Genomic DNA, 27,779 nt, shown 5'->3' with positions numbered 1-27,779 from the left:
GTGAATGGTAGGAACAGAGCCAGCTCTAGGTTTTTGCTGCCCCCCCCCGCCCTGGGCTCCCCCCGTACCCCTGTATTGCCCCAGCCCTGGACTCTCCCCCGCCCACACCCCCTGCTGCCTCAGCTCTGGCCCCCACCTGCACTCCCCTGCTGCCCCAGCCCTGGGCTCTTCCCCCCCCCCGCACCCCCTGCCGCCCCAGCTCTGGCCCCCATCTGCACCTCCTGCCGCCCCAGCCCAGGGCTCTTCCCCCCCACCCGCACCTCCTGCCGCCCCAGCCCTGGGCTTTCCCCCAAAGAAGGAATTGGGGGGACTAAATGGACAGTGCACCTCTCTATCTGAAGCCTAGCAAGGGAGGTATGTGGATCCCACTAGAATTTAAAATGAAAAGTAAGGGAGGGGAGGCTCTGGACCTGTGCAGCTTTAGATACAGTACCAGGCACTTAGGAGGATTTCCACTTCTGAGCCATGGAAGCAGAAATTGACTTTTCCTTTCCAGATATAGCTAATATTCAGAAAGGGAATCTAGCACCTGCCTTCCAGATTTGAACACCCTCAAAACTCAGGAGTGCTCAAGCTCAATTTGGGCAGCTGTTACTTCATTTCCCCCAAAGCAAATATACTGATCCACTGTAACCTGCTGTAGAAAAAGTAGAATAAATTGAGCAAGAAATGCTTCCCAGTGGTTATTAGGACTGGAATTGCTATTTTCAACAGCCATTGCTTTTTTTTTTTTTTTAATTTTTAGTTTTATTTGTTTAAAAGGAAGACTGTGATCGTGCATTCCCCATAGAAACAAAGAATGGAACAAAAGAATAATAAAGGCACCTCAACTTTTTCTCATTTATGTAGGACAGTCTTATAATATGCATCCAGATATCCTCCAGTCACACAAGCTGAAAATTGTTCCACTTTACTGCAGTTCTGTAACCATATGGGAACCAATCCTGTCTGTGATCTGTGCACATCCAAAATTCCTGCTGAATGACCCGCCCTGGGAGCGAGTTACCAGTGACCCAGGGCTTTGGCGGCAGGAGGGTGCAGTTGGGGGGGTGGAGGGTCGAGCCCAGGGCTGGGGTGGGGGGCAGCCAAAAAATTTTTTGCTTGGGGCAGCAAAAAACCTAGAGCCGGCCCTGGCTTGGGCTGCTGCCCAAGCCTGAATGTCTACACTGCAAGTAAACAGTGAGTTGCCTGAGTCCCATGAGTCTAAGTTAGCTGGCATGGGCCAGCTGTGCGGTTTAGTTGCAGTGTAGACATATCCATAGGGACACTCAAAGCAGCACTAGAAAAGGTACAATAGGGAACAATCCTGAAAAGGCAGGACTGGATGGCCCAAAAGGTTATTTTCATCTCTGGCTTCTCTAATTCTGTGAAACAGACAAGCCTTAAAATTCCTCCTTAGCACCCTTCTCCTCCTGGCTGATGCCCACAGACACCTGCAGGTGGGGTTTTAATCACCTACCTGAACCCTTGCTATGGAGGATTTCAATGACCACTGACCTGTTCCACTCGGATCTCAAATTCTCCATTCACCTTCTTCCCCTGGAAATACTTGACCCTGAGGAGGGAGGGAGGGAGAGAGAGAGGGGTACATGGTTAAAAACGCTGCAGTTCACAATTATTTATTTATTTGTCAGCTACTGTTTTGCTGCTGTTTTCCCTTTTTTGTTAAAGGATTTCCAGATGGTTCACAACATGTTTTACTAATTCCCATTTTCCCTTGACTTTCTGTTCTCCAAGAGGAATCTGCCAAACCAGATGAAAAATCACACTGGAAATTTCCTTGAAGGCTTGGGAGGGTTTTTTTTTTTTTAGACTGAGAAAATAATTATCTCCCTGCACCTTACAGAACAACAGTAATAATGAATGACAAGACCAGTTTGTATGTATTCTCTATCCTGGGGACAGAGGCTATGACAGAGGGAGGCTAAATCTATCATGTGACAAAGAATTAGTCAATTTTCTTCCAACACTGAACAAGGAACTTTATCAGCATAATGAAAACCATATTAAGCTTCTCTTTTTCTCTCTCTCTGCTTCACTGTAGAGCTTGTCTTAGACAATTTCCCAGCCCTATCTTGCCTGGCTTCATGCGACTGATTTAAAGAAACAGTATATATATCCTCAAAATATAAATAAGGATAGATTTCTTCAAAATTGTGAAACCAGATTTGCATCAGAGTCACTGAAAAAAAAAAAGTCTCTCTCATATACTTCCTCTCATCTCTGCTAAAAGCCACAGCCATTGAATATACAACAAGGGAAAACAGACGAATGTTACCGCTCAAACGGAGGGACTGATAGTGCAGAGAACCAGCTATAGGACAAGTATATGCCCTTTTCTTCTGATCAGGAAATTTCTAACAAAAGTTATTTTCCAATCAGAAAATAGGGTTTCATCAAAATGAACATTTTTTCTCAAACTGTTGACTTAGATGACTACTTTTTAGTTTTTTCAAAATTTCCTACATAGAAAATTTCAGGACGCCCACCACCACAACATATTTATTTGTTTTCGTTTCAAAATAGTGGGGGTGCTCCCCCTGCCACTGTATTACCATTTCCCAATTTTTACTGGTTGGAAAACAGCAACAAAGTGTAGAAAACAGTTAAATATTGGAAGTGTTTGTTTCTTTGTGACAAAAAGTAACACTTTCAACACTTTGTTATCCAAGTGACAAAAGTTTGGACAGAAAAAGATAATGAAGGAAAGTTAGGGGAAGGGAAGAGCAGGTTTTTCCCTATACCTTTTTAATGTTTAAAAAAACCAAAACTTTCCCACACATTTTATTTCATTCCCTCTCGTGTTGTTGGAGTGGGGTGGGGGAGGAAATGGGGGCTGTGGGAAAAAAGTTTAAAAACAACCCACAAAGTTGTCCAGATTTAAAGAACAAAACTGACATTTTAAGTCTAAACAAAAGTTTGTTTTGAAACGTGATTTTAAACAAAATGAGAGTTTTCATTTTGTTTAAAAAATTCCCATCAAAAGGTCCCTCTGTCAAAAAGCCTATTCATCAGCACAAAGTTTACCCTAACTATGAACGGAAGTTAGGTAGGGACAGTACATTAGCCAGGTGTGACTACTCCAACAGGCTCTTACAAATCCAAAAAAAGGAAAATGCAGGACTTTAGCTATCCCTAAGACTCCTTGAGGTCATGAGAGTTGGATGAAAAAAAGCCAGACACGATGCCACTGCTTTGGCAACAAGAATTACAGTGAGTGCACTTAAGTTCATCCTGATTCTAGAGCAGGGGTCGGCAACCTTTCAGAAGTGGTGTGCCGAGTCTTCATTTATTCACTCTAATGTAAGGTTTCGCGTACCAGTAATACATTTTAATGTTTTTGGAAGCTCTCTTTCTATAAGTCTATAATATATAACTAACCTATTGTTGTATGTAAAGTAAATAAGGTTTTTAAAATGTTTAAGAAGCTTCATTTAAAATTAAATTAAAATGCAGAGTCCCCTGGACTGGTGGCCAGGACCCGGGCAGTGTGAGTGCCACTGAAAATCAGCTCGTGTGCCGCCTTTGGCACACGTGCCATAGGTTGCCTACCCCTGTTCTAGAGCTATAACTGGGTCTAACGGTTTTTCCCATTTTTACATGTGGAGAATTATCACTGTAACCAGCAGTCTCAAAAGCCAAGATAAACTTAGTGTGCTCAGAGTAACTGGTTTGAAGTCTGAGGCATGGCATTCAGGGGTACATGCATATTTTTTTTTAAACAGAAGATCATCACAGTGTATATGCATCACCCACATTTATGAAACAAACTTCCTCCCTCTGATGACCCCTCCACTCTGCTGACCTGCTGGTTCCTAACTCATTGGTGCCGCTTCGGTCCTACTCACAATGAAGGCTGATCATCCAAACACTCTTTCATCCAGTACAGATGAGGCAAAGAGACTTCCACTGCTTAGTCCAGGAAATTAGCCTTCACAGTAAAAATTATAAAACCCTCTCCCCACTGCTACAATACAGACTCTGTTCCCAAATAGTCATGTATGGGGCACCACCACCATGTGGACCCAGGGCATAAGTACAAGGCATCTTGATTAAGACACAGTAAGACCTTTGTTTCTGGACCCCGTTTTCCACATGGCCTGGCTCATTCCAATGACTCAGCTCACATTTTTTAAACGAGAGGATATATTTTCTTTCAAGGCAGACCCAGGGCTAAGCTGCTGTAGGGGGTCTCTGAAGACTACAGGTGTTAAATAATTCAGAGATAAATGTGTTGCTCTGTGCTCTATTCTGACACCGCACATGGGAAGACTGAAACACCTGCTGCAAATATGCTCGGAAACAGATTCAATAATGTTTTTAATTTACACTTGGTGTTTCTGAGCCTTTGGGAAGTAGAGGCCACCATCCTGAGCAGGAAAGAGATATTAGTCTCACCCTGGAGCCCCTGAAGTTTCAACCAAGCAGGAATTATTTATACTATGGAGTACCTGTAGGCCACGTTCATGGTCAGAGCCCCATTGCACTAGACAATGCATCAACACACAGCATGAAACAGGCCCTGTCCCAAACAGGGGCGGCTCTATGTTTTTTGCCGCCCCAAGCACGGCAGGCAGGTGGCTTTCGGCCTGCGGGAGGTCCACTGGTAATGCGGATTCGGCAGCATGCCTGCGGGAGGTTCACCGGTCCCGCGGCTAGCCGCCGCCGAATTGCCGCCAAAGCCGCGGGACTGGCGGACCTCCCGCAGGCATTCTGCCGAACTGCTGCCCTCATGGCGACCGGCAGGCCGCCCCCCCGCGGCTTGCCGCCCCAGGCACGTGCTTGGTGCGCTGGTGCCTGGAGCCGCCCCTGGTCCCAAAGAACTTACAACAGACAAAAGGTGGGAGAAAGGCGGTATATCCCCATTTGACAAAGGGGGAACTAGAGAGTGAGAGATTAAGGGCCAGATTTTCAAAAGCAATCATGACCCAGCAGGTCCCACTGAGAGCTGCTAAGTCTTGCCCTCCTTTGCAAATCTGGCCATACAAATGATTTGCTGAGGGTCACACCAGGAGCCTGTGACACAGCCAGGATTTGAACCCAGATCTTGAGTCTCAATACCATGTCTTAACCATAAGACCCATCACAGGGCTTCCTTTAGTGCCTCAGCAATGCCACTCTTATCTAGCCAATGAAGTCACTTATGAACAATGCAAGGAATCTTTCATCACCCTAGAGGCTGCATGGGCTGCCTCACAGTGTTCCCAGCCTACTGGCTTGAGAGATCAAAACAGGAATCACCTAAGTCATCCTGCCTCCCCCCCCCATCCCATGTCAGCATTGATTACTGACCACTGGTCTAACTGGCCAGCACTTTATTAGAAAGCATGCAGGATGTTGACAGAGTTAGATTGCTGCATTATAATTAGGCTATGCAGGGTGTAGGTTCGGTGGTTTGGTTTCTGATCTCAGTAGATTAGCCTGTAAACAGATATTTTGGATGGAAAGACTTGTGGCTCCATGCTAGCAGAACAAACCCTAGGGAGGATTTACAATGCTAAGAAACATTTGAATGCTGCAGCTCGTGCAGGGGGGAAAGGAAGTACTATAATAAATAGCTCAGTAGATGCCCCCTGCTTTTAAAAGAAATTCCCCTTATAGTGCATCTTTCTCTGTGATTAGTGAGCTGCACACTTTTGGGAAGCAATACATTTCCTGGGTAAAAGGGCATTAGAAACACATAAAAAAAGCCCTCTGCTTTCTGCTCCAGCCCCAGTGAGATTGAAATCTCACCTTCATCCCCATAACGGTAGAAACCTCAGATGCCTCCTCTCACAAATTTGTTTAGAAAGATTAAAAGCTCGCTTTTCAGAGAATCCAAGCATCCCCCCCCCCCAACTGTGGTTTGCAGAAGCAAGTGCTCCATTCCCAGTCTGCTACATACACAGCATATCCTTTATGGGGACCAGAAGAAAAGGCCTGGTTTTGAAAAGCATCAGCTCTCTGGTCCCTGTTTATATGTGTAAAGAGCATTTCGTGAGAAGCCAGCGTGTGGTACTTGTGTCCCCATGTTCTTGTGAAGCTTTTATCAGAGTAAGGCTACAAAAGTGCCCCAAAGGAGCCTGCTCACATAGTAGTATAAGCACCTCTCAGCCTCCTAAACATCAAGGGCCCAGTTCATCCCTTAGTACAGACACTGAAGGGAGGCAGCTTGCGCCTCACCTCATTCAGGGGCTTCAGGAGCTCATATGGCCCCCAGTGCTGACTTAAATTGTGTTCCTGCTCTATTGGCCACCTGGGAGGGTTGCCAATTTTGTAATATTTAAAAACCGGACACTCCAGCAAGAGTCCCAGAACCTCTCCTGCCCCACCCCTTCCCCCTGAGGCCCCACTCCCTGTTCACTCCTCTTTCCCCCTCCCTCCATTGCTCACTGCTTTTGCCCTCTCCCCTCTCCCTGTGTGGGTCGGGTGCAGAGCTGGGGTTGGGAGCTGCATCCGCCCTATGCAGGTAGGTGGCAGCCCTGGCTGAATAAGAGCTGGCGTAGATGATGACTCTGCTCCTCCCCACCTCCCTCGCCCGCAATAACTGGACTTTGGGTGTCCGGTCAGTAGATCTGACCGGACACCATCAGGTCCCCTTTTTGACCGGACTGTCTGGTCAAAAACCGGACCTCTGGCCACCCTACCATCTGGATAGGACCCCTTTGCCAGGGCTCCAATGGAGGTGGTGCTGGGGAATTCCCTGGAGGCTGAGGGTTATTCTTGTCCAGCAGCCCCTTTGTGCTGGCCTTGGTGAATCCATATCTGAATCACAGAGGAGCCATGGGGCAACCATGGACTCAGCCCCCAGATGTATAGTGGAGACTTCCAAGATCAGTAGAAAAAGGTCAAAATTCATAGGTGGTCATTTTTTCCTAGGAGTCTATAGGACATTATGGTTAACCCTCTGAAAGTGAACTATAGTTAGGTATTGCCTTACTCCCTGTAACAGGGTGCTGGCTTAAGAGGCACTGAACCAGCCCCCGTTAGCTCAGAACCTGCTAGCATAGCTCCCATAAAGGGGAACTGATTGGAGCTGGCAGGGTGTGGCTCATTAAAGGAGCCTAAGAGCAATCACCTGTGAGCCTGTTGAGCGGAAGGCCTATAAAGCTGACAGGAAGGAAGCGGAAAGGGGGGCAGAAACAGGAGGAGTAAGGAACTGCTGCTCCTCCTAGCTAGCAACAGGCACTAGCTGTCCCCCGGCTGGCTACCTAAGTGCAACTGACTTGTACATCGAGTTGTATATAGATGGTGGTGGGAATGAACACAGGGAAATAAACAGACACTGGGTTGCAAAATAAGAGGTCTCCGGCTAATTTGTACAGCGAGCAAGGAAGCGCTTGTCTACACTCCCATAGATATTTGGCTTTACCTGATTACTTTTGTTTTTATATTAAAACAATTCCATAGGAGCAGTTGGTGTTCACTTCATCAACCAGTCAATATGCTCAAAATTGGAATCCTGGATGAGCCTTTACCCCCAAGGCTTGTCTCTTCCTTGATTTTTTTTTCCTTGTTGCTTTTATGTCCTGGAGAGAAGGTGCTTATAAGAACCACTTCAGTGGGCCATAGGATTCGTGGTGTATGTAGATGGAAGGGGATGCTGCAGAGACCTTTCTATTTTCTTGACAGGTTGTAGAGCACTCCACGAAAAGGTTGAGATCCGCTTGGCATGCCTGGGTATACAGGATCAGGCAGAGAATCCCAAAGGAGCTCTTGTTCGGTGCAATCTCAGCAGGCAGGATACCTGAACGTAACATACATTGCCAAATGCCAGGTTTGTTACCTGTCCTGAAAATGTTCTGGACATGGATGGCAGTATCCCATTGTCTACTTATGAAGGATGAGATAGCATGAGTCAGAGTGTTGCAGGGGAAAGAGGGGAGCGACAATTAGAAAACCTGAAGCTGTTTCAAAATGTCAGTTGGCTGAATGAGTGGGGTTATGTCCCATTTTGCGGCCTGTTGGAAGCACAGTATTTTGTGTTAAATGTATTTTATAGGGCTTCATCAGTCTATTTCACAAAATGGCTACTGCATTAAATAATTTATAAGCACAAGAAGAGATCAAGGAAATGTGCCTCAAGGTGTCTTGCAAGAGACCTCACTGGAGTTACTGTAAGAAATGTCCCTGCGATCTCTTGCAGTGTGTCTGGAAGTAACTCAGGACCCATCACCTCAGCACTCCACCTGTGGAGAAGCTACACTCTTATGGCAGCTGGAGTCAACAGAATCATTGCTGGCTGCATTTCGGGTTGAAGGCTAAAACGTTTGATGGCTAAAAGCAGCAGCCCATGTGGGTGGAGCAGGTTCGTTTTCCGGCAGGGATATCCCTGCAAGACAGCCTGAGACATTCCTGGTGTTGCCTTTTCATTTAATTCAAAACAAATATTATCTCTGAACTAAAAAGCAGAGAGAATCCCAAACTATTGATCTGACTTTGCTTGCTTGCTCCAGTGTGACTTTTATCATGAAATAAAGTGTGTGTTGGTTACATTTTCCTACCATATCCTGGATGAGTTAGTGGTGTTGCTCCTTCAAGTGACCAGATAAGAAGCCAGTGAGGAGGAAGAGGAGCACTAAGTCCAGAGTCTGAATCCCATACCTGTCTGCATGAATTCATGCACGTACGGCACCATTGTGTTAGATGTATGCTTAGCCTATGAGAGTTGTTTGAGGATCTTCCTTCCCTGGACATGGGACTATGTTTCAAGTCAAACAGGGTGGGAGGTTTAACAGCTCTAAGCAAAAGAATTCATAAAGGATAGAGGACGGAGTGTCGCCATGTTTTATGAGCAAATTCCTGGGAGTCTTTCCATTAACTTCAATGGGTTTTGGATCAGGCCCCGAACAGCATCTAAACTAAGGTAAGCTTTATTGGCTGCCCATTTCTTCTCACGTTAGATTCAGGATGCATTTCCTGCCCCACACTCCTAGCCTGCAGTGGGGGCCTGAACAAAAAATGTGATGCAAGAACCACGGTGGGAGAAAAATGGAAAGAGGGGGAAAAAGTAAAAATGGAGGAAGAAAGAGGAGCAGGAGGAGGAGAGAGGCGAGTGAATCAAATAGAAGACTAAAAGGATTAAATTATGGAATCTCCCAATTCCTTTCTTTGACATCCAAATACAAACAAAGATATCTCTTGAGTCTTTTGGGAATCAAAGCATGTAATTTCCTCCAAGTTCAAATCTAGAAAATGCCAGGCTACAACCCTCTTGATTGGATGAGGGTGGACCTCACGGAGTGAGGTTAGCCACTCAAAGAATTCCCTGTGTCAAAGGGCCTGGGGGCCCGGGTGATGCACAAGGCCCTCACTGTATGTCCGCATTGTCTCCTACGTAAAAGGGGCTGGGACTGGGAAAAAGGAGACAGTTTCCAAGATACTAGCAAGCAGGCTGCGGAATGCCCAGATACCCCTCCAGCCCCTAGGACAATACAACGGGAGTCAGTAGTGCATTTTTCTTGGTTTGCTTTTTTAATGGATAAAAATGAGCAAGGCTTTCCCCTCTCTGGCCCAGCTCCCCACTTCTCCCAGATTAGAAATTTCCATCTACAAACGATATGGATTTCCAAGTTTGGTCAATTATTGATCACCCAAAGCCTTGTGGGAGAGGGAGGAAATGGTTACCCCAGGAGTTGAGTGCTTTGGGACAATCAGGTCTATTCTCCACACCTGCTGCAATCTAGAGACCTTTATGTATTGCTCAGACATAGAAGGGATACATTACTGTTTAATATTCACTGTGCAGTAACACCTAGAGGCCCCTACTGAGATCAGGGTGCACCTGTCCTAGGTGCTGTACAAACACATAAGAAGAGAAGGGCCATGCCTTGAAAAGCTGATAATTTAAATAGACAAGACCAAATGGGAGAAAGGGTGAATTATTATCCCCATTTTACAGATGGGGAATGGAGGCACAGAAAGATTAAGTGGCCTACCCAAGCTCAGACAGGGAGTCAGTGGGAGAGGTGGGAAGAGATCTCCCATGTCCCAGGCTGGCATTTTATCCACAAGACCATTCTTTCCTGCATATTGTAAAATAATCCCTTTGGCATTTTTATCTTCAGGGTTCATAGTGATCATCAGCAGTTCAGCAACACAAGATGGGCCCAGGCTGCTGCTACACAGAAACACTTATAACCATAAACTAGCCATCATCGTCCCCTGAAAAAAAATGAGTCTGCCAATGGACCTCCATCCACACTGGATCATCCCTGCCCTTTGGAAGAGCAGAACAGTCTCTCTAATTAAGGGGTTTGTATAGTGCCCATCCCTGTAGTATCTAAGCACTTCCAACCCCGCCCCCGCACTGATACATATAAGATTCCTGCAACTCTGTCTGCCTCCTGCATCACTTATTGCTGATGAAACAGGGCTAACTAGAGACAATGGAATTCTTCAAGAGAAAATGAGTCAGTCATTAACTAATACTACACTTGATCTTGCTCTTTGCATTTTTCCAAGGTTGTAAGTATATGAAGGGTGCCTTGCTGTAGGTCTGATGCTCCCCAGTCTTCTCTCCCTGTCCTGCTCCCAAGGGCCAGCATCACAGCCATATTCCTTCAAGTCACAGAAAACTAGATGGGCCTCCTTCTGTGCTGCTGCTTAAATCAGCTTAGGCGCTGCTGTGACACATGAGGCAGCAAGTTTATTTTATGTACGATTTAAAATTGTACATTGCTAGCAAGTTTCCCTGTTGCTAAATCTAGATGGCAGAGCCTGGAGCTGTTTGGAGGGGTATCATTTTGTAAGGATTCATGCAATACTCTATTCCACTTTTGCTTTGAAGTGAAATGCATCTACAGCACCTTTGAGTGTTAGGAACAAGGGAACCAAAATAACTCAAAAGCAAAACTCAGCCAAAGCTGCTGTGTTTTAGGCAGAAATGATATAAGTGCCTGGGTTCATTTGCAGGTCACTAAAAGGCTCACAAATCTTGAGAAACCTGGCTGAATTTCTTAGGTTCACCCAGGTCTAGGCAAGACACTCTGAGGTTAAATACTATATACACCTCTACCCTGATATAACGCTGTCCTCGGAAGCCCAAAAAATCTTAACGCATTATAGGTGAAACCGCGTTATATCGAACTTGCTTTGATCCGCCGGAGTGTGCAGCCCCACCCCCCCCCAGAGCGCTGCTTTACCACATTATATCCGAATTCGTGTTATATCGGGTCGCGTTATATCGGGGTAGAGGTGTATTTAAGAGGACTCTGGTAAAGTAATTAAGGCCCCAAATTTGACTTGCATTAGCATATATGTAACCTGGTAGGGAATATTTGCCAGATTCCTAGTGTCTATTTTTGTAATATTACTTATCTTTTACATTTCTGTATCACCTTCCAACCAGGAGCACTGGACCCCACATTTCTTTACATATGCAATATAGAAATATAGACACGTGATGGTGATATAAATAAGAAGCTGCATTGCTTTTTGGGTCAGATGTGATAACAAGGTCCCTGCTCACTTGTATTTGCTAACTATCCTATGTCACTTTCCAGAAAAATAGGCATTTTGCAATGTATCATGTACATTTGACAGCCTCACCCGCACTCTGCCCATTATTCCATTACCTCTGGGACCACTACTTTTCAAAGCCTCTATGCAATATTGAAATAGCTACTCTTTATTGATATCATATAATTTATCACATATATTATTCCTATTTCCCCCAAAAGTGGAATTTTGTCTCCAAATAAGGGTTGGCGGGGCTGGCAGGCTCTCTACCCGGCTCTGCATGTCCCTGCAGCTCCTAGGGGGAGGGAAGGCAAGGGAGGCTCCGCGCGCTGTCCCCGCCACGAGCTCCGGCTCCACAGCTCCCATTGGCTGGGAACCACAGCCAATGGGCAGGGCCGGCTCCAGGCACCAGGCACCCAAGCTGGTGCTTGGGGCGGCACCTGGAGGGGGGCGGCGCGGCGCTCCGGCCGCTGGGGAGAGCGGGGCTCTGGCTGCCGGGGGGAGAGCCGAGCAGCCCCAGCCGCGGCTCGCCGCCCTCTCGCCGCCCTGCCCCCGGCGCTCTGGCCGCGGGGGGGGGGGGAGAGCCGAGCCCCCGCCGGGGCTCGCCGCCCTCCTCCAAGGGCTCTGGCCGCCCTCCCCTCCGGCGCCCTCCCCCCGGCCGCTGGGGGGAGAGCGGAGCCCCCGCCGGGGCTCGCCACCCTCGCCCCGGGGCTCCGGCCTCCCTCCCTCCCACACCCTCCCCCCGGCCGCCGGGGGGAGAGCGGAGCCCCTGCCTGGGGCGGCAAAAAAGCCAGAGCCGGCCCTGCCAATGGGAGCTGTGGGGGTGGCACCTGTGGGCGGGGGCAGCGTGCAGAGCACCCTGGTCCCTCCACCTAGGAGCTGCAGGGACATGCTGGCCACTTCCCCAAACCCCAGCCCCTGCCCTGAGCCACCTCCCACACCCCAACTGCCCCAGCAGTGGCCGGTGCAGCTGGGTCAGGGCTGCCTGATGTGCTCGGTCAGCACCAGAGCCAGCTGCACCGGCTGCTGCAGAAATCACGGGTGTCACGGAAAATCACCAAATCCGTGACTTCCGTGACCTCTGTGACAGACACGTGACATTCACAGAATGTTTCCCAATAGTAAATGTATTTGCAAAAAGAAGGGAACTAGTTTGCAAAGTGACCGGATTTACCAAACTCAATATTAGATTAACATTATTTGACCACTGGTAGACCTGGACTAGTAACATATCTAAGGTTCAATATCCCATGGACCAGGACTAGAAATAGATTTTTGTAGCCCAGTAAACTGCAGCTGGTAATTTCCTCTTCCTAATGCGATCCAGCACTTTATTCCAAGCTCTGACAAGCCCTGCAAGCCTTATTTTGCAAAAAAAGTGTTATTTTAGATAGTTTGGAAGAGGGTTCGGTTATGAATAAATCATAATTTCTCTTCTCTTCTGAGTCCAGGAGTTTGGTGCCATTATATTAAGACAGCCTGGCTTTAGAGATGGAGGGAAATGAAAAATAACAATTCAATTTTGTAACACTCACATTGTCCTTAATGGCTTTGTCCTGTGAAATATGGCACAAATTATTGATGGGGTGGAAAGATTTTAAGCAAGAAAGAATGTAATTTTGATAGTATTGGACTAGCTTGGAATGAGGACAAAACACACCTATTGTTCTGAAAAGTGACATGGGATATTGGCAAATAGAAGTGAGCAGGGACCTTGTTACTACAGCTGGCACAAAAAGCAATGTTTTCATGGTACTTTATTAATGCGCTAATGAGGTATGCACGTGCATTTCCAAAATAAGCTGTTTAGACAAAGCATGAGGGTGGGGAAGTGCGTACAACTTCACGAACAACGGGGGTTAACAATTCACTGGTCTCAAATCTTGTTTCAGCTTTGGAAAAAAACACTCCAGCAAGAGGGTGATTTTACTTAACACTGATCTGGGCAAGGAAGTTGCCAGAGGTGGGACACTTTCCTCCTGGATGAGGTCATTGTCCTGGATTTGGCTGATTTGTAGTAACATGGAGTTCTGCCACTCCATTTCCTCATGGTCTGTGTGTGTGTGTGTGTGTGAGAGAGAGAGAGAGAGAGAGTGTGTGTGAGAGAGAGAACAAATTCCCATTCCCTGGCAGCAAATACAGGTTTGACATGGAGGTTGCAGGATATCTAAAAATGCATCTCTTCCAGGGCAGCAGATGCTTCCAAACAGACTGCTTGCCCAGCTCTAAACCTGTGGGGTTTATGCGTGGGACAGGGACCCTCAGTGAGAAAAAAGAATGGCATTTTCTCTGCTGTGGATGGAGAGCCTTTGGCAGACTCATTTTTGCAGGTGGCTATGATGGCTAGTTTGTCAAAAAACAGAGCAACACAACTAGAGTCATCCCCCATCCCCGCACTAAGCAGAATAAAGATACACTTCTTTGGGAGGTGCTGGAAGGGCGTCTTGGAGAAAAATAGAAGCTCTTGTGTAAATTTTTGCCACCATATTAAAGGGAGAGTTGGGTCATTTTCCTGCCTCTGATGGAATCCACCCTTCTTTTGCTACGGCTACTACATCCCTGCCAGAGTGGATTGAGTTATGTAGGACTCAAAAATATTTCAAGAGCAAATATTTAGCCTTTGAAACATGCCAGGGTACGCCAAGTGTCAGGTATTAAAGGTTTGGAGATGAAGATAGCTGTGGATTCCCATAACAGGTCTTTACACCCTCCAGGCCATCACTACAAGAGAGATAAGTTCAGGGCTGTGCTGTAGGATGAATAGACTTAGCAGAGTTTTAAAGAAACACATGATACTATTTTCCAATTAAGTGAACTTAACATACTTAGACTGTAAGCAATTTGCAGCAGGGACTGATTTTGTTCTGTGTTTGCACAGTGCCTAACACAATGGGAGCCGGGTCCATGACTGGGGCTCCTAGGTGCTCTGCTATACAAATAAGTTGCCTATCCAGCCATATTGCCACCTTCTTGGGTTACAAGAAAGTGTATTTGTTTTTTAAAAGGGAAAGTGGACAGATTCCCCACTCTCCCACCCTTGCTGTCTGCAAACAATGAGGCCTCATTACATGGGGTTTGTCACAGGTTATGGGGGAAAGTTTTGTGGAGGTCCCATGTTAAAATATTGATAGCTCTTTGCTTGTTGTTACTTATTTCTAGTGACTCTTTTCTGGTCCAGTTAACTCTTCCAGCATGAGGGAGGAGGAAGGAAAGGACCATTTATCAACCAAAAATGCTGCCCGAGTCAGATATTTTGGCAGGCAAAGAGGAGTTGAAAAGGTTTTAAATTTGATACCTCTTCAAAAATGAAATGAACAAAACAGTGGTAACAATAGGGTATTGTTCACTCTGAAGATTCTGGGACTAGTTCCATGTGTGAGGCAACCAGAGTGGTCAGCCAAAATCCCCAGACAGTCATTTTTTCTCAAGGCAAACACTGTTGCCAAAGGGCTCAGGTGGGGCAGTCTGAGCTGGTTTTTCATGCAGATTGATACTAGGAAGAAGAAATAGGTTACTCAGAATGTACAGCAGTCTAACTGAGATCAGAATCAGGCCTAATCAACATTGTCTTTCAGTGTTGTGGTCATTGGACCAGATTCTGATCTCAATTATACCAGTGTAAATCCTGAGTGACGCTACTGCCTTCATTCACCCATGTGAATAAGATCAGAATCTAGCCCTATTACTGTAAATGCTTCCAGGAAAGGCACAAATCTTACTGTATTTTATAAAGACCCACGTACATTTGTGGAATACTGTGGAAACTTCTTTTGCTTGCAGTTTAGAATTCCAGATATTCCCTTCACAGGCCGGACACCTTCTAGCCTGGGTCCAACTCTTCCCCAGTTCAGTTTTAGGTGTTTTGAGCAGTCATCTTGGGGGTGGGGTGGGGTGGGGTGGGGTGGGGAGGTATCCAGTGAAGAACCAACCCTGATTAACTCACTCCCCAGCCTTAAATAGGATCGGGAATCCTTTGTTTCTCAGTTTGATCCCCACCCCCTACTAGTGGAAAAATACCAGCAGTCCAAGATGGTGTCCAGTACCAGGTGACCCTGCAGTGTCAAAGCAGCACCCCAGGAAGCTTCTCAGGAAGGTGGGAGATTAGCATCTTCAAAGACCTATTGTTCTCCCTAATGGTTTATTGACTAACCAGCCAGACTGATTGCATTTTGTCTGGTGGGCGTTCCCAGGTGTAAACACTTTTGCAATCGATACATAATCAATAGTCCTAACTTCAGATACAGAAATGATACATGCATACAAATAGGATAATCACATTCAGTAAATCATAACCTTTTCAATGATATCTCACATGACCCGTCTTGCATAAAACTGATCTTAGTTATGCCATATTCATATCATAACAATATTTCTATGAAGACTATGGGGCCTAGTGCCACACCTTCCTCTTTGATTACACTGTTTGGACTAAGCAGCAGACTGGCCCCTAGGCCCCAGGTGCTAGTACTGTGTATTAGACATGTTAAGGGGTCCAACAGAGAGTTACATGAATGCTGTGGTAATGGACTACCCCCTGGTGGTGTCTCCTTGATACTGCAGGGAAGTTTAGCACAAGCCAATGACTCAGCTATTGATCTTATTGTTACACTTGAGAAAAACCAGCAGGTGCATCGAGGTGCTAAGTAAGTGTGAAAATACCAGCTACAACAGAAGGCAGCAGTGCCAAGTGGACCTGGTTGGTGGGGGGGAGAAATCACTTCTTATAGAAATGGTAGCCAGCAAAGCCCTGTTTTTGCTAGATTTGCACAAACACTAGATGCGATTGCCATCCTACCAGAGACTTTCCTACTATGTTAAAAGGCCAGTTTTCTTGGGGGAAATTCCACTCATTTTCACTCTTGTTTCAGGTTGGATGAAGGATCCTGTATTAGTTACTGGCCTCAGTTGCTACACCTCCACCTTGATGCAAAATCCAAGCCCATTACTCTGGGAAGGGGAGGATAGAGGACGGGAGAGGAGGGCAGTCCTTGCTTTGTAATGAATCCCCCCCTTTGAGACAGAAACAAGCCATGCTGTTAATGATGGGTCTGTAATGCACTCGTGTCTGCTGGGAAATAAGTGGAGACTATTGAAGGCCATTACACCCAAGATCTTGGTTTACATTTATAACAAGGGGACCAGAGGTAAAGCCAGCATTTGAGCCCTTCAGGAATGGTCCCGTGGTTAGGGTGCTACTCTAGGACTCAGCAGACCTGGGCTTTGCTACAGATTTCCTGTGTGACCTTGGGCAAGTCACAGCCTCTCTGTGCTACAGTCCCCTATCTGCATAATGGGGATAATAGTCCTGCTCCATCTCAGAGGGCTGTTGTGGGTCTCCCATACACAGTAATGGGGGTCATAGAAGTACCTAAAATAGAAAAGGTTGTTGTAGGTATTTCCTGAGCATCACAAAGCAGCCAGAAAGCTGCCCCTGAAGGGCAGCTAGGGATTCCCATGACACAGGGGGAAAGTCAGTGTGATTGGCTTCTTGGCACCTGCTTCCCCAAACACAGCACAGAGGATGTGGCAGAAGTGGGGCCAGAGCAGCCTCCTCACTACCTGCTCCTTTTGGTGCCGAAGGTGCACAATGAGAAGCAGGGCTGGACCACAGTGTCCTTACAAGTTAGCACAGTCCTTAGATAGTTTCAGCCTGCAGGTAGCTCCAGGATCTGAGCAACTGAAAGGCGACTTAGCCACAGATGCCTCCTCCTCCCCATCAGCCCAGCTGCACCATGCTCTGCTTCAACCAGCTCAATATTTTTATTCCCATTTTACAGCTAAGGAAAATGAGGCACAGTGAAGTTAAGTAATGTACCTTGGGTGAGTTAACACAGCAAGTCTGTGGCAGAGCCAAGAATGTAAGTCAATGTGCCTCAGCTCCCAGATGTTTTCTTTAGTCACTAGGCAAGGTTTCCTCTCTGCTTTCAAGGATGGTATAGATGGGGGGGAAGACCAATTAAAGGAAGGGAGATCTCCTCTCACAAGGGGGGCATTTTAAATGAAAATCTTTATGTATTGTGTAACAGGAAAAAAGGGAATTGTAAACGGAATGTAGTTCTCTAACTTTTAACCAGAGGATGACTCAATAACAGCTAATCCATATTTTGTTGGTGAAAGAGAGAAGCTTTTGAGCTTACACAGAAGCTCTTCTTCAGGTCCCCAAATCTGTGTAAGCTCAAAAGCTTGTCTCCCTCATGAATAGAAGTTGGTCCAATAAAAGATATTAGCTCAGCCAGCTTGTCTCTCTAATATCCTTGGACCAACATGGCTACAACAACACTGCAAACAATATGTATTTTGACAGGGCTTTAAGGGAAAATCTTGAAATGGTCACCTGTTGATGAAACATGACAACTGAAATCTGACAGATTCTAGGGAGCAAAGACACATTTCACCCAAAGAGAGTGTTGCTGTTAGAGAAACCTAGTTCTAGAGCATGGGTGGGCAAACTACGGCCTGTGGGCCGGGGAGCAGGGTCGGGGGCTTGCCCCGCTCTGGCGCTCCAGCTGGAGAGCGGGGTTGGGGGCTTGCCCCGCTCCGCGCGTGCTGTGGCTCCCGGAAGCAGCGGCATGTCCTCCCTCCAGCTCCTACGCAGAGGGTCAGCCAGGGGGCTCTACACTGCATGGTGCCCCTGCCCCAAGCACCAGCTCTGCAGCTCCCATTGGCCAGGAACCGCGGCCAATGGGAGCTGCAGGGATGGCGCCTGCGGACAGGGCAGTGCGCAGAGCCCTCTGGCTGTGCCTCCGCGTAGGAGCTGTAGGGGAGACATGCCACTGCTTCTGGGAGCTACTTGAGGTAAACTCTGCCTGGAGCCTGCACCCCTGACCTCCTCCTGTGCCCCAACCCCCTGCCCCAGCCCTGATCCACCTCCCACCCTCTGAACCCCTCAGTCCCAGCCTGGAGCACCCTCCACCCCAAACCCCTCACCCCCAGCCGGAGCCCTCACCCCCTGCTGTGCCCCAACCCCCAATTTCATGAGCATTCATACAATTTCCATACCCAGAATTGGCCCTCAGGCCAAAAGGTTTGCCCACCCGTTTTAGAGGTAAGCTCTTTATCAGAAGTCATTTAGATGGAATGTAGGTAATGAGATATTTCCTTAACTGGAGTTGAAAGTAAAATGATCTTGAAGGAACTTTGTGTAAGCTTTATCTCTGGCATTTAAAAGGCAAAGAACAAGAAGGCAAAAGCAATTTAATCTTTGACCATCACTTCCAGGTTTCAGCTGGGAACTAAAGGGTGGAGGGTAGGGGGGAGAGGATGAAATCCTGCAGGAAAGGCCATTTACAACTTTCCTGATGAGGGCTGAAGTGAGCAAGTACAACACAATCCCATATAACCAAAATCTGGGTAACCCAAATACTCTCATGTTCCCCAGGGTTATATTCTCCTCTCCTGTAAGGGGGTCTCCAAAACCAGAGGGCAGTGAAGAGCTCCCTGGCAGCTGCCGAAGCCGGCTGGCAGTGGCAGATGTTTGATGACTTCCTGAAGGCTAGTACCAGAAGCAGGCCACCCTCTGGATCTCCTGGCCAGCTTGCCCAAGGCAGACAGGCACTGAGAGAGGGATGGAGGTGATAAAAGCTTAGCTTCTCAGAGCCTTGGGACAAATGTGTGGTCACATAGTTTAATGCACTACTGGATGGTGCTCAGATATTATGGTGATGAGTGTGGTCAAAAATCTTTATGGAACAGAACAGTGAAAATGGATGCTGGCAGGCTTTTCAGATCAGCCAACTTTCAAGGAAATGTCCTCCAGTCAAATAGGCCAGCTCTCCTGAATTTTGGAAGGATTCAGGTGTCTTCCAAGACTTCTGGAAAAAGTGTTCTGTCTTGGCAAATCTCACAAAAAAAGCCCTTTCTAATAACATTTCCAGCAAATGATGTTTGCATAAGCATATCCTTTGGAGGCTTAGCTAACCCTCTGAACATTTTTGCTGTTTGCTATCATGATTAGCAAAGGAGGGGATGATCACTTGTAGTAGTCTGTCTGTTTTTACTATTTTAATTACCTTTTGGTGAATGTAGATGTTGTGAAAGGCACTGGATTGACAGCCCTAGAGACAGAGATCTTCTCTTTATTCATAGAACAGGTGTAGCAAACACAATGGTGTTGTGCATGCCCGCCAAACCACACCACAATGTGCCTTTATACCTTTACACAATGTGCCTTCAGGGACCACGTCTAGGGGCAAAGGAGGAATTCAGTCTGCTGAGCACAGCCATCTCTTCTGAGACTGTCAACAAGTCTGCTAATTAGTGCCAATGGACATTTTTCTCTGAGTATAGTAGGAAGAGGGCCTGAAACATAAACCCATGTATCAGAGGCCTGGTATGAGGCCTGAGGCCTGGGCTAAAGTAGTCAAACCTTTGCTGATATAAAGCAAAGTTAAGTTGTGAGCAAGAGGCAGGCCCTGCTCACAGAGTCTGGCAAGAACAGGATAATACTGCAGAAACACACATTCCTAAGTAGTGCTAGGCACAAGAATATATATATACAAACCAGCGCCATATTATTGCCTAGGCCGACAAATTTTCAGGGGCGGAAGCTCCCCTCCGCGCCCCGCCCCCCTGCTCCAGCTCACCTCCGCCTCCTCTGCAAGCTTGCCACGGCATCCTGTTTCTCTCCCCTCCCAGTGCTTGCGCCGCGAAACAGCTGTTTCGTGGGGCAGGGAGGGAGGGGGGAGGAGGGGGAATGCCACGCGCTGAGGGAAGAGGCGGGGCCGGGGCCGGGGATTTGGGGAAGGGATCCAATAGGGGAAGGGAGGGGGCGGAGTTGGGGCGGGAACTTTGGGGAGGGGGTTGGAATGGGGGCAGGAAAAGGGTGGGGTCGGGGCGGGGCCAGGGCGGCAATTATTTCCCGGCCTAGGGGCGGCAAAATTATTAATCCGCCACTGATACAAACACATTCCAGAAAGGTGGTACCAGAACACCTTGATACCAGCACATTCCCCAAAGATAACAGGGGCACACTGACCCATCTGAAAGATAAGGTCAAGATGACAGCACGATGGATAGAGATGTTTTGATCAAACCAACATGTACAAGGCAATGGGTGACACCCTAATACGTCAGAGGGTGGCACCCTGATTCATCAGAGGCAATACGTAACTTGTTTGTGTTGGTGTATAAAGATGTATCTCAGAGGGAGTGTCTTTGGCCAGCCAAGGGGGCAGTGTAAAGTCCCGCCACTGACTGAGCTGTGTCCATTGTCACGGGCATACATGTGCTAGTGTAACTGGAGACATTGATCCAGGGAGCTAGGACCGTGCTTTGTTGGCACTAAACCTGGCTGGATGCCTTCTTACCTTAATGGATCTTGTGGTCATTGGGCGGTTCGCTCGAGGTCTGCTGTGCCAGCTGTCTGCTCAGAGCTGGGACAGCACACAGAGAGAACACACACACATGCAGCCGAACATCTGACAACACTGAGAACTGAAGAGATCACCACATTTATGTTGTGCAGGCCACCAAACAACCAGACCTTGGTCACCACTGACATGGATGAGTGACTTAGACACAAATTTTTCTATATCCTATTGCTGATCTCCTGAGCCATGCAATCCCTTACACCCCAGTAATACTGCTGTCATTAAAGCAGTCAGTAGACGTGTGTGTGCTTACCAATCCGTGTGAGCATCATCAATCACCAAAAGGATCTTGGGTTTCTGAGCCACAGGAGCAGGGCTTGCCGAGTGCTCCATCAGTCCTGCAGCTGCGTGTGTGGTCTGCTTCATGGCACTGGAGATGGAACTGAAAATACTGGTTCCAGAAGAGGAAGAGGGTGATGGCTGAGATGGCTGTTGCTGTTGCTTCCTCTCAGTTGCTGGAGAACCTGGAGAGCTAGTGGAGTTATCAGGACGCTGCAGATCCATCATATAGCCATTGGGCAAGTTGGCCACAAAACTACTGTCCGAGAGGCGCCTTCGGAGGAAATTCATTGCTGAAGCTCAGGATGGAGAACTTCTCCACAATGCGAGCGAGACAAAATAACTATATCCCACAGTCCAGAGGGGCTTTTGGAGTCACTATAGCTTAGGCCAGACGGAGATGCTGTCACCCTTGAAATTGTATTTGAGGAAGAAATAGAAATAGACCTTTTTTCCTGTGGAAGAACAAGAGACACTTGTGTGAGATGCAGATAAATTGTTTCACATTAGAACAACTCACTGAGCCTTTAAAGAACATCCTAAGGCCTAAAGCTTAGTCAACACTTGTGTAAATGGAGAAGGGTCATTACTTTATATGCAGGGTATCCTACACCAACTTGCTAGCAAGGCACATTGGCCAAGTGGGTAGAAGTAGGTAGGCTTCATGGCCTTTTCCTGCCCCCAAGTGTTACTGAATTGCACACAGCTCCTCCTCCAGTCACAATAGAAAGATTAAAATATCTAGAGCCCTGCAAATCTGCGGATATCTGCTTTACATCCGTGGATTGGATGCAGATACAAATTTTGTATCTGCACAGGGCTCTAAAAATAGCTATGTGTCGATTGATTTGGTGTCCCAGTAGTTAGTGTTTCAGAGGAAGTTGGGGGGGGAGGGGAAAAGAGTCCCATAATACATTTGGCTATTTCTACAACACTGTTCACCATGGAGAAGAAAAATTCTTTTCACTCCAGCTAGCAATCTGAGTCTATTCTGAGGCAAGAGAAATGAGACAAATATTGGATAAGTTGGAATTTCAGCAAACGGATTAGCTGAAAAAACTCTGTTTGCTGCTGGCTTGTTAAAGGGACTCTGAATTTTGAGAAGCAAACATTCTAAACACAGCGATTAGTGGGGAAAAAATCCCGGAGCAAGGCTCGTGTGACACTCCAGGGCCAGTTTTCAAAAGAAGCTTCATTCTGTACTCGGCTCTGTATGTGCAATTTTGTGTCCCTCATATCTAGATTTTGGGCTTCATTAATATTCGGTAGTTACTAGAGATATTATCACATTATCTGATTTGCTAGTTCATTTCAGGGGCATACACAAAATTGGAAGCACAATTTTTAAAAAGGCCAAATTGAGGCTGCTTTGCAAACTTGGTCCTCTAGATTTAAATGCTTCTTTTAGGAATAAGGTGTATTACTCTGCTGATCTTCTCCAATCAGATAATGAACAAGGAGAAATTTAAACATCTGGATTTTTTCCTGAGCCACTAAACTGTCTTGTTATTTGTGGAAAATGCATCCAATATTTCAGAGCAAACTAATGCCACATGAGTTAGTGGTATCACTTCACTATTTCACAACTGGAGACACTGGGGCCAGGAAATAGGATTTCCACAGGGACTCTGCAAGGCCCCCTTCTCTGCTAACACAGCATACACCTTTGGGTCTTGTCTAGGCATAGCAGGGAATGAGCGGGGAACCAAAAATGATACAACAGCAACATAATGGTAGTCAATCATGTTTATGTCTTGGTACCAGTAACAGGTAACACAAGGGCATTTATTACAGCAGATGTCTGGAGCAGTGAAAGTGAGGGCTGCCTCTTGAATCAGTGGGGGCCATTCCTAGTGTCACAGTTACAGGTATAGCAGCACCTTGGTCTCCTCTCAAGTCTTTCTGCATGCACCCCTCAGGTCTTTGGCCTCAAGTCTTTATTTCCCTGGAATCCTGCAATTCTCCAACTCTTAGACCAGGCCTCAGGCTACCCTCCTCCCTCCGCCCATGTACCAACTGTGATTTCCCTACAGGTCCAATTGGCCTTGGCAGCTGCAAGTCTTCCTTTTGGGAGATGTGACCAGCGGTTAATGCAGTGGCCAGATAGCGTTCTTAAAGGTAAGTATTGTTTAACCTTAATAGTAGGAACATGGCATCCGAGAAAGGATTTCAAAACAGAACAGTCTGTACACATCTATCTTACTAAGGTTTACCGTCCCCTGGAAGGTTACAAAGGCCCAACTGCTTCAGACCCCTTCTGTAGGGTCTGTGTCTGTATAAGCCTCTGCCTCTCAAACAGTCTCTGACAACTGCCTCTCCTTTCTCTTGAGGGTGATTTTTTAGCCAATTAGTGGCCTCTTGATATTCTGGTTCCCAGCCTTGGCAAAATAAGCCTTGTATCTTTACTGGTAACTGGAAGGAGCTTCCAGCTAATAGCTCAAGTATTGCTCCTTAATGACCCCTGCCTTGTTTACTAGGAGGTTACTTATCTAGAAATATTGTCTTGCCTTCCTGCTAATTTCCTAACCGCCCTGCTATGGAACTAAATCAACATATGCATATGGTAAACATTCCAGTCATTTAATATAGCTACACACCCACCCACCATGATCAGGTCACATACAGTATGCTTAAATTATTACAGACCATCCCCACAGCTTTCACATCTAGTAAAATGGAACCATTCCACCCCACTGTTCAGACTTAACCTTCTGACTGCCACTGTCCTACCGCAATAGTAAAAATAAATCTCTGTGTTAGCAAAGATGATATCCCAGGTGGTAACCAGAGTGGCAGAATGGTGAGAGAAGGCTTTCTTGAAGAGTATGGGTAGCTTAATAGAAGGGCATTGCACGGGCCTCTCTTGGGGGGAGATGCATGTGTCATTTCTCTGCATAATACAGAAAGAGAAATGAAATTAATACATAACTACTCTACATGACACAGTCTACCCACATTCTAGTACGAGGGACATTTGAGCAGAGTTGCTGTCTGCAGACCACCAAGGTCCAAGTTTAGTATTGGTTATGGTGATGTGCAGTTCACATATGGAGAGAGTCCAATTACAGCATATGGAAAATGCCATAATTTGCTATGTTTGCTTGGAGTATTTGACATCAGATGGCAGACAGTGGAGAGTCAGCAGAAATTTAACTTCAATATCAACAGTGTAATATACCATTTTATATCTTTGCAGCTTTGGGGGAAGTTGTCCCCTGTTCCACTGCTAAAGCATTCATTTACTGCCATTACTGCTATCAGCCATTAGAGGGAGCCTGTGGCTATCGATAATAATCATGATGAGTAAAATTTTTGAAAGCACTTAAGTGACTTAGGAACCAAATTCCCACGAAACTTGCAGCTCCATGTTTGAAAATTTTACCAACTACTTGGTGCTTGTATAGCTCTTATCTCCTCTACAAGCCTGACATTTTCTAAGCAAGGGACAAAGTAATATTAACTAATCTGCATGGATCAACAGCAGGAAATAACAAAACAGAGTGAAAGAATTTAAAATAATAAATAAAAGTATCCTACACTACAGAATGCTTGTCATCCAGTAATGGAGATGCAGTGGTGCATACTGGCACCCTAGAGCAAGGAAAAAGAATAGAAATTAGTTATTCTGCACTGCCACATGGAAGACATAGATTGGACTCATTTACTGGTCTCCTTCTCCCTGGACTGGTGTGGGCTTGGAGTTCTGTGGAGACAGTGCTCTGGGGCTGTCTCTGTGCCACTAACTGAACCCTCCAAAATCAATGTATTGTTGATACATTCCAAAGGAAGACAATCCCACTGTGGCAGGAAGGTTGCCGACCAAGGCTCTAGAAATTCAGGAAGGATTTGACCTCCAACTCCATCTGTAAAAGTGTGGGGGGGAAAATGACAAGAGGTGTACTCATTTCTTTATAAAACCATTAGGAAAAGAGTGTACCTTGAGGGGATATTTTCATCAGCCTTAGGTTAGCGTAATTAATGAAGTAATTGAAATCCATTTTTTTAAATTAAGGTAATTGTAGCTCTGCCATATCAATATATTGATTGCCATTAGCCCAGCTACAGAGAAGGTTTTATCTAAGATGAAAGAAAGATCAGTAATGGCATACATAAGTAAAAGGCCAACAAACACCATGCTTACCGGAAAACATCAAAAACAATCTATTCTGCATTACACCCACACTGTTTGTACTTGCCTTTGTTCTTTAGCTCTACAGACATATACATCAGAACAGGGGCTTCATTTTCACTGGGCCCCCACATCCTGCAGCTCCTAGCCACAACTTCAGCTGAAGTCAACATGCAACATCCATGAAGAGTTCACAAGCCCCATTTGGTCTTTGCGGAACTCCACTGATTGCGTTCAGCAGGAGGGGAACAATATCCAGGGTCCAAATATTCTATGAGCTAAACAGTCAGGGTCCACCCCACAACTGCCAAGTAATGTGTTGGTCATATTATGTAAATTATTCAGTGAGATTATTTGCATATTTGCAAATAATTTGCATACAACCATAAATTTAAGCTTATGGTCAACACCCGTTCCTCCAAACAGTGGCAGGGTTAGGGTATGGAGCTGCAAAAAGCTTGCCAATTATGGCTAGGACAGGTTTGACACAGAGAATGCTCTATAGAAGTCCAGAGGTCGGAACGGCAAAGATTCAAACCTCAGTTCTGGACAGACTTCCATCTGCAGGTCCCAAAATGCTTTACAGGTGTGAATGAGAGTGCTCTCCCATCGACATAGCGCGTCTTCACCAGACGTGCTACATTAGCACAGCCTCACTGATGTAGTGTGGTAGTGAAGACAAGCCCCAAACAACTCACAAAAAACTGGAGCAGCTGAACAGCCAGTGGAAATGCAAGTTGCTCTGGAGCTGACAGGGAAAGGAGGGTTTAGGGAGCTCTTCAGCTCATTCTTGACCAACCCCCTCTTGCTGGTGTTCAAAACAGAACTGTGTTTCCTCAGTTGGTAAGAGGGCGTCTGCAATTCAGGGCCTTTGAGGGCAAAAGTTACAGGGGAAAATGCAGAGAACCTCTACAAATAAATGAATGAAAGTTACAAGATTGAAAGAAAAAACAAACAAAAAACACCCCACCCCCCCCACAGGAATAATTTTACCCTCTGGGAAAGAAAGCGAAATATGAAGAACAAAGAGAAAGAGTAAGAAATCAGAAGGGGGGAAAAATCAGACAAACCAAAAGACAGCAAGAGAACCCATGAAAACCCAGACATATACAATGTCAAGAACATACAGCTAAGGGTAGCATAAAATCCCTCCTTTACCTGTAAAGGGTTAAGAAGCTCAAATAACCTGGCTGGCACCTGACCAAAAGGACCAATAAGGGGAGAAGATACTTTCAAATCTGTTGGGGAAGGTTTTTGCTTTGTGCTCTGTGTTGTTGTTCTCTCTAAGACAAAGAGAGAGACCAAACAAGTAATCCAAGTCCTACTGAAATGATACATCTAATATTACAGAAATAGTAAGTAATAGCAAGGGAATGCGTTAGATTATCTTTTGTTTTAGCTTGTGAATTTTCCCTAGGTTAAGAGGGACATTTATTCCTGGTTTTTTATGAAACTTTAAATTTTTGCCTAGAGGGGAATCCTCTGTGTTTTGAATCTTTTTGTTACCCTGTAAAGTTATCTTCCATCCTTATTTTACAGAGGTGATTCTTTTATCTTTTTTAAAATAAACTTCTTTTAAGAACCTGATTGTTTTTCAGTGTCCTAAAGACCCGGTGGGGGGGGGTTGATCTATGCTCACTTTGTAACCAATTGGTTAAGATATTATTCTAAAGCCTCCCCAGGAAAGGGGGTGTAGGAGCTTGGGGGGATATTTGGGGAAGGTAGGGCTCCAAGAGGCCCTCCCTGAATGTTTGTTTAAATCACTTGGTGGTGGCAGTGATACCAAGGGCAAGGAAGGAATTTGTGCCTTGGGGAAGTTTTTAACCTAAGATGGTAGAAATAAGCTTAGGGGATCTTTCATGCAGGTACCCACATCTGTACCCCAGAGTTCAGAGTGGGGAGGGAACCCTGACATACAGAGACACAGAAGTAAACAAAAACAGAGGCAACAGGAAAAACTGCATGTGCTTACATTGAAGATTATAGCAGAAAGGGGCTAATGAAATTAGAACATGATGCAAAGATGCAGATTATCTTTATTATTTAGTTAAATGTTCTGGCTAGTTTTTACAAAGGATGCTAAGGGAATTAAGCAACCAACTCCCAGAGAATTTCAGAGGGGGTTGGGCGCTGAACTGCCTCAGGCTATTTCTCCATAATTTAGCAGTAAAAATTCAAGCCATCTTTAAACTTTGACATGTGTTAAAAAAACAACCAAGACTCATGTTCACTTAACCCTCTTACTATCCCTATGGGTGAGCTGGAGCCCAGAGGAAACAGAAGCAGGTTGGCTGATTTCTGCTAAGTGAGTTAAGGTTTCCCCTGAGTCTTCTATGTATGCCAGCAGGAGGCATTGAACTGACAGACCCATGTCAGACTGTATCCAGGACCTTGCTCCTAATGACTTCAAGTGAGCAATGTTCAGATCAGCAAACAATGGACCTCACCCTTCTGCATCTGGGATCAAGAGAGTCACTTGCATAGGTCTGCCACAAGGGGATGGTGCTCTTTCTCTGGCAACCCTGATGATACCGGATCTATTGATACATCACACATCTTTCAGA

The 27,779-nt window shown here is 46.1% G+C and overlaps 1 protein-coding gene across 2 annotated transcripts in view; it reads right to left on the bottom strand.

The window, feature by feature from the left end:
* The window catches only part of SYN3 (synapsin III), a 255,111-nt gene extending 233,734 nt beyond the window's left edge, over window positions 1-21,377 (bottom strand). For both annotated transcript variants that reach the window (XM_026657459.2, XM_026657458.2), the window contains exons 1-2: window positions 21,061-21,377; window positions 1,498-1,555 (exon numbers count right to left, since the gene is read on the bottom strand). In XM_026657459.2, the coding sequence (XP_026513244.1) occupies window positions 1,498-1,555; window positions 21,061-21,377 (375 nt within the window). The remainder of the gene's footprint in view (window positions 1-1,497; window positions 1,556-21,060) is intronic.
* Window positions 21,378-27,779: the final 6,402 nt, after the last annotated feature.

This window comes from Terrapene carolina, unplaced genomic scaffold (genome assembly GCF_002925995.2).
Source record: "Terrapene carolina triunguis isolate 2854851 unplaced genomic scaffold, T_m_triunguis-2.0 Scaffold247, whole genome shotgun sequence".
In the NCBI taxonomy this organism is placed as follows: domain Eukaryota; kingdom Metazoa; phylum Chordata; order Testudines; family Emydidae; genus Terrapene; species Terrapene triunguis.
Note: the sequence above shows the minus strand (reverse complement) of the source record. Positions and strands in the feature narration are given on the sequence as shown.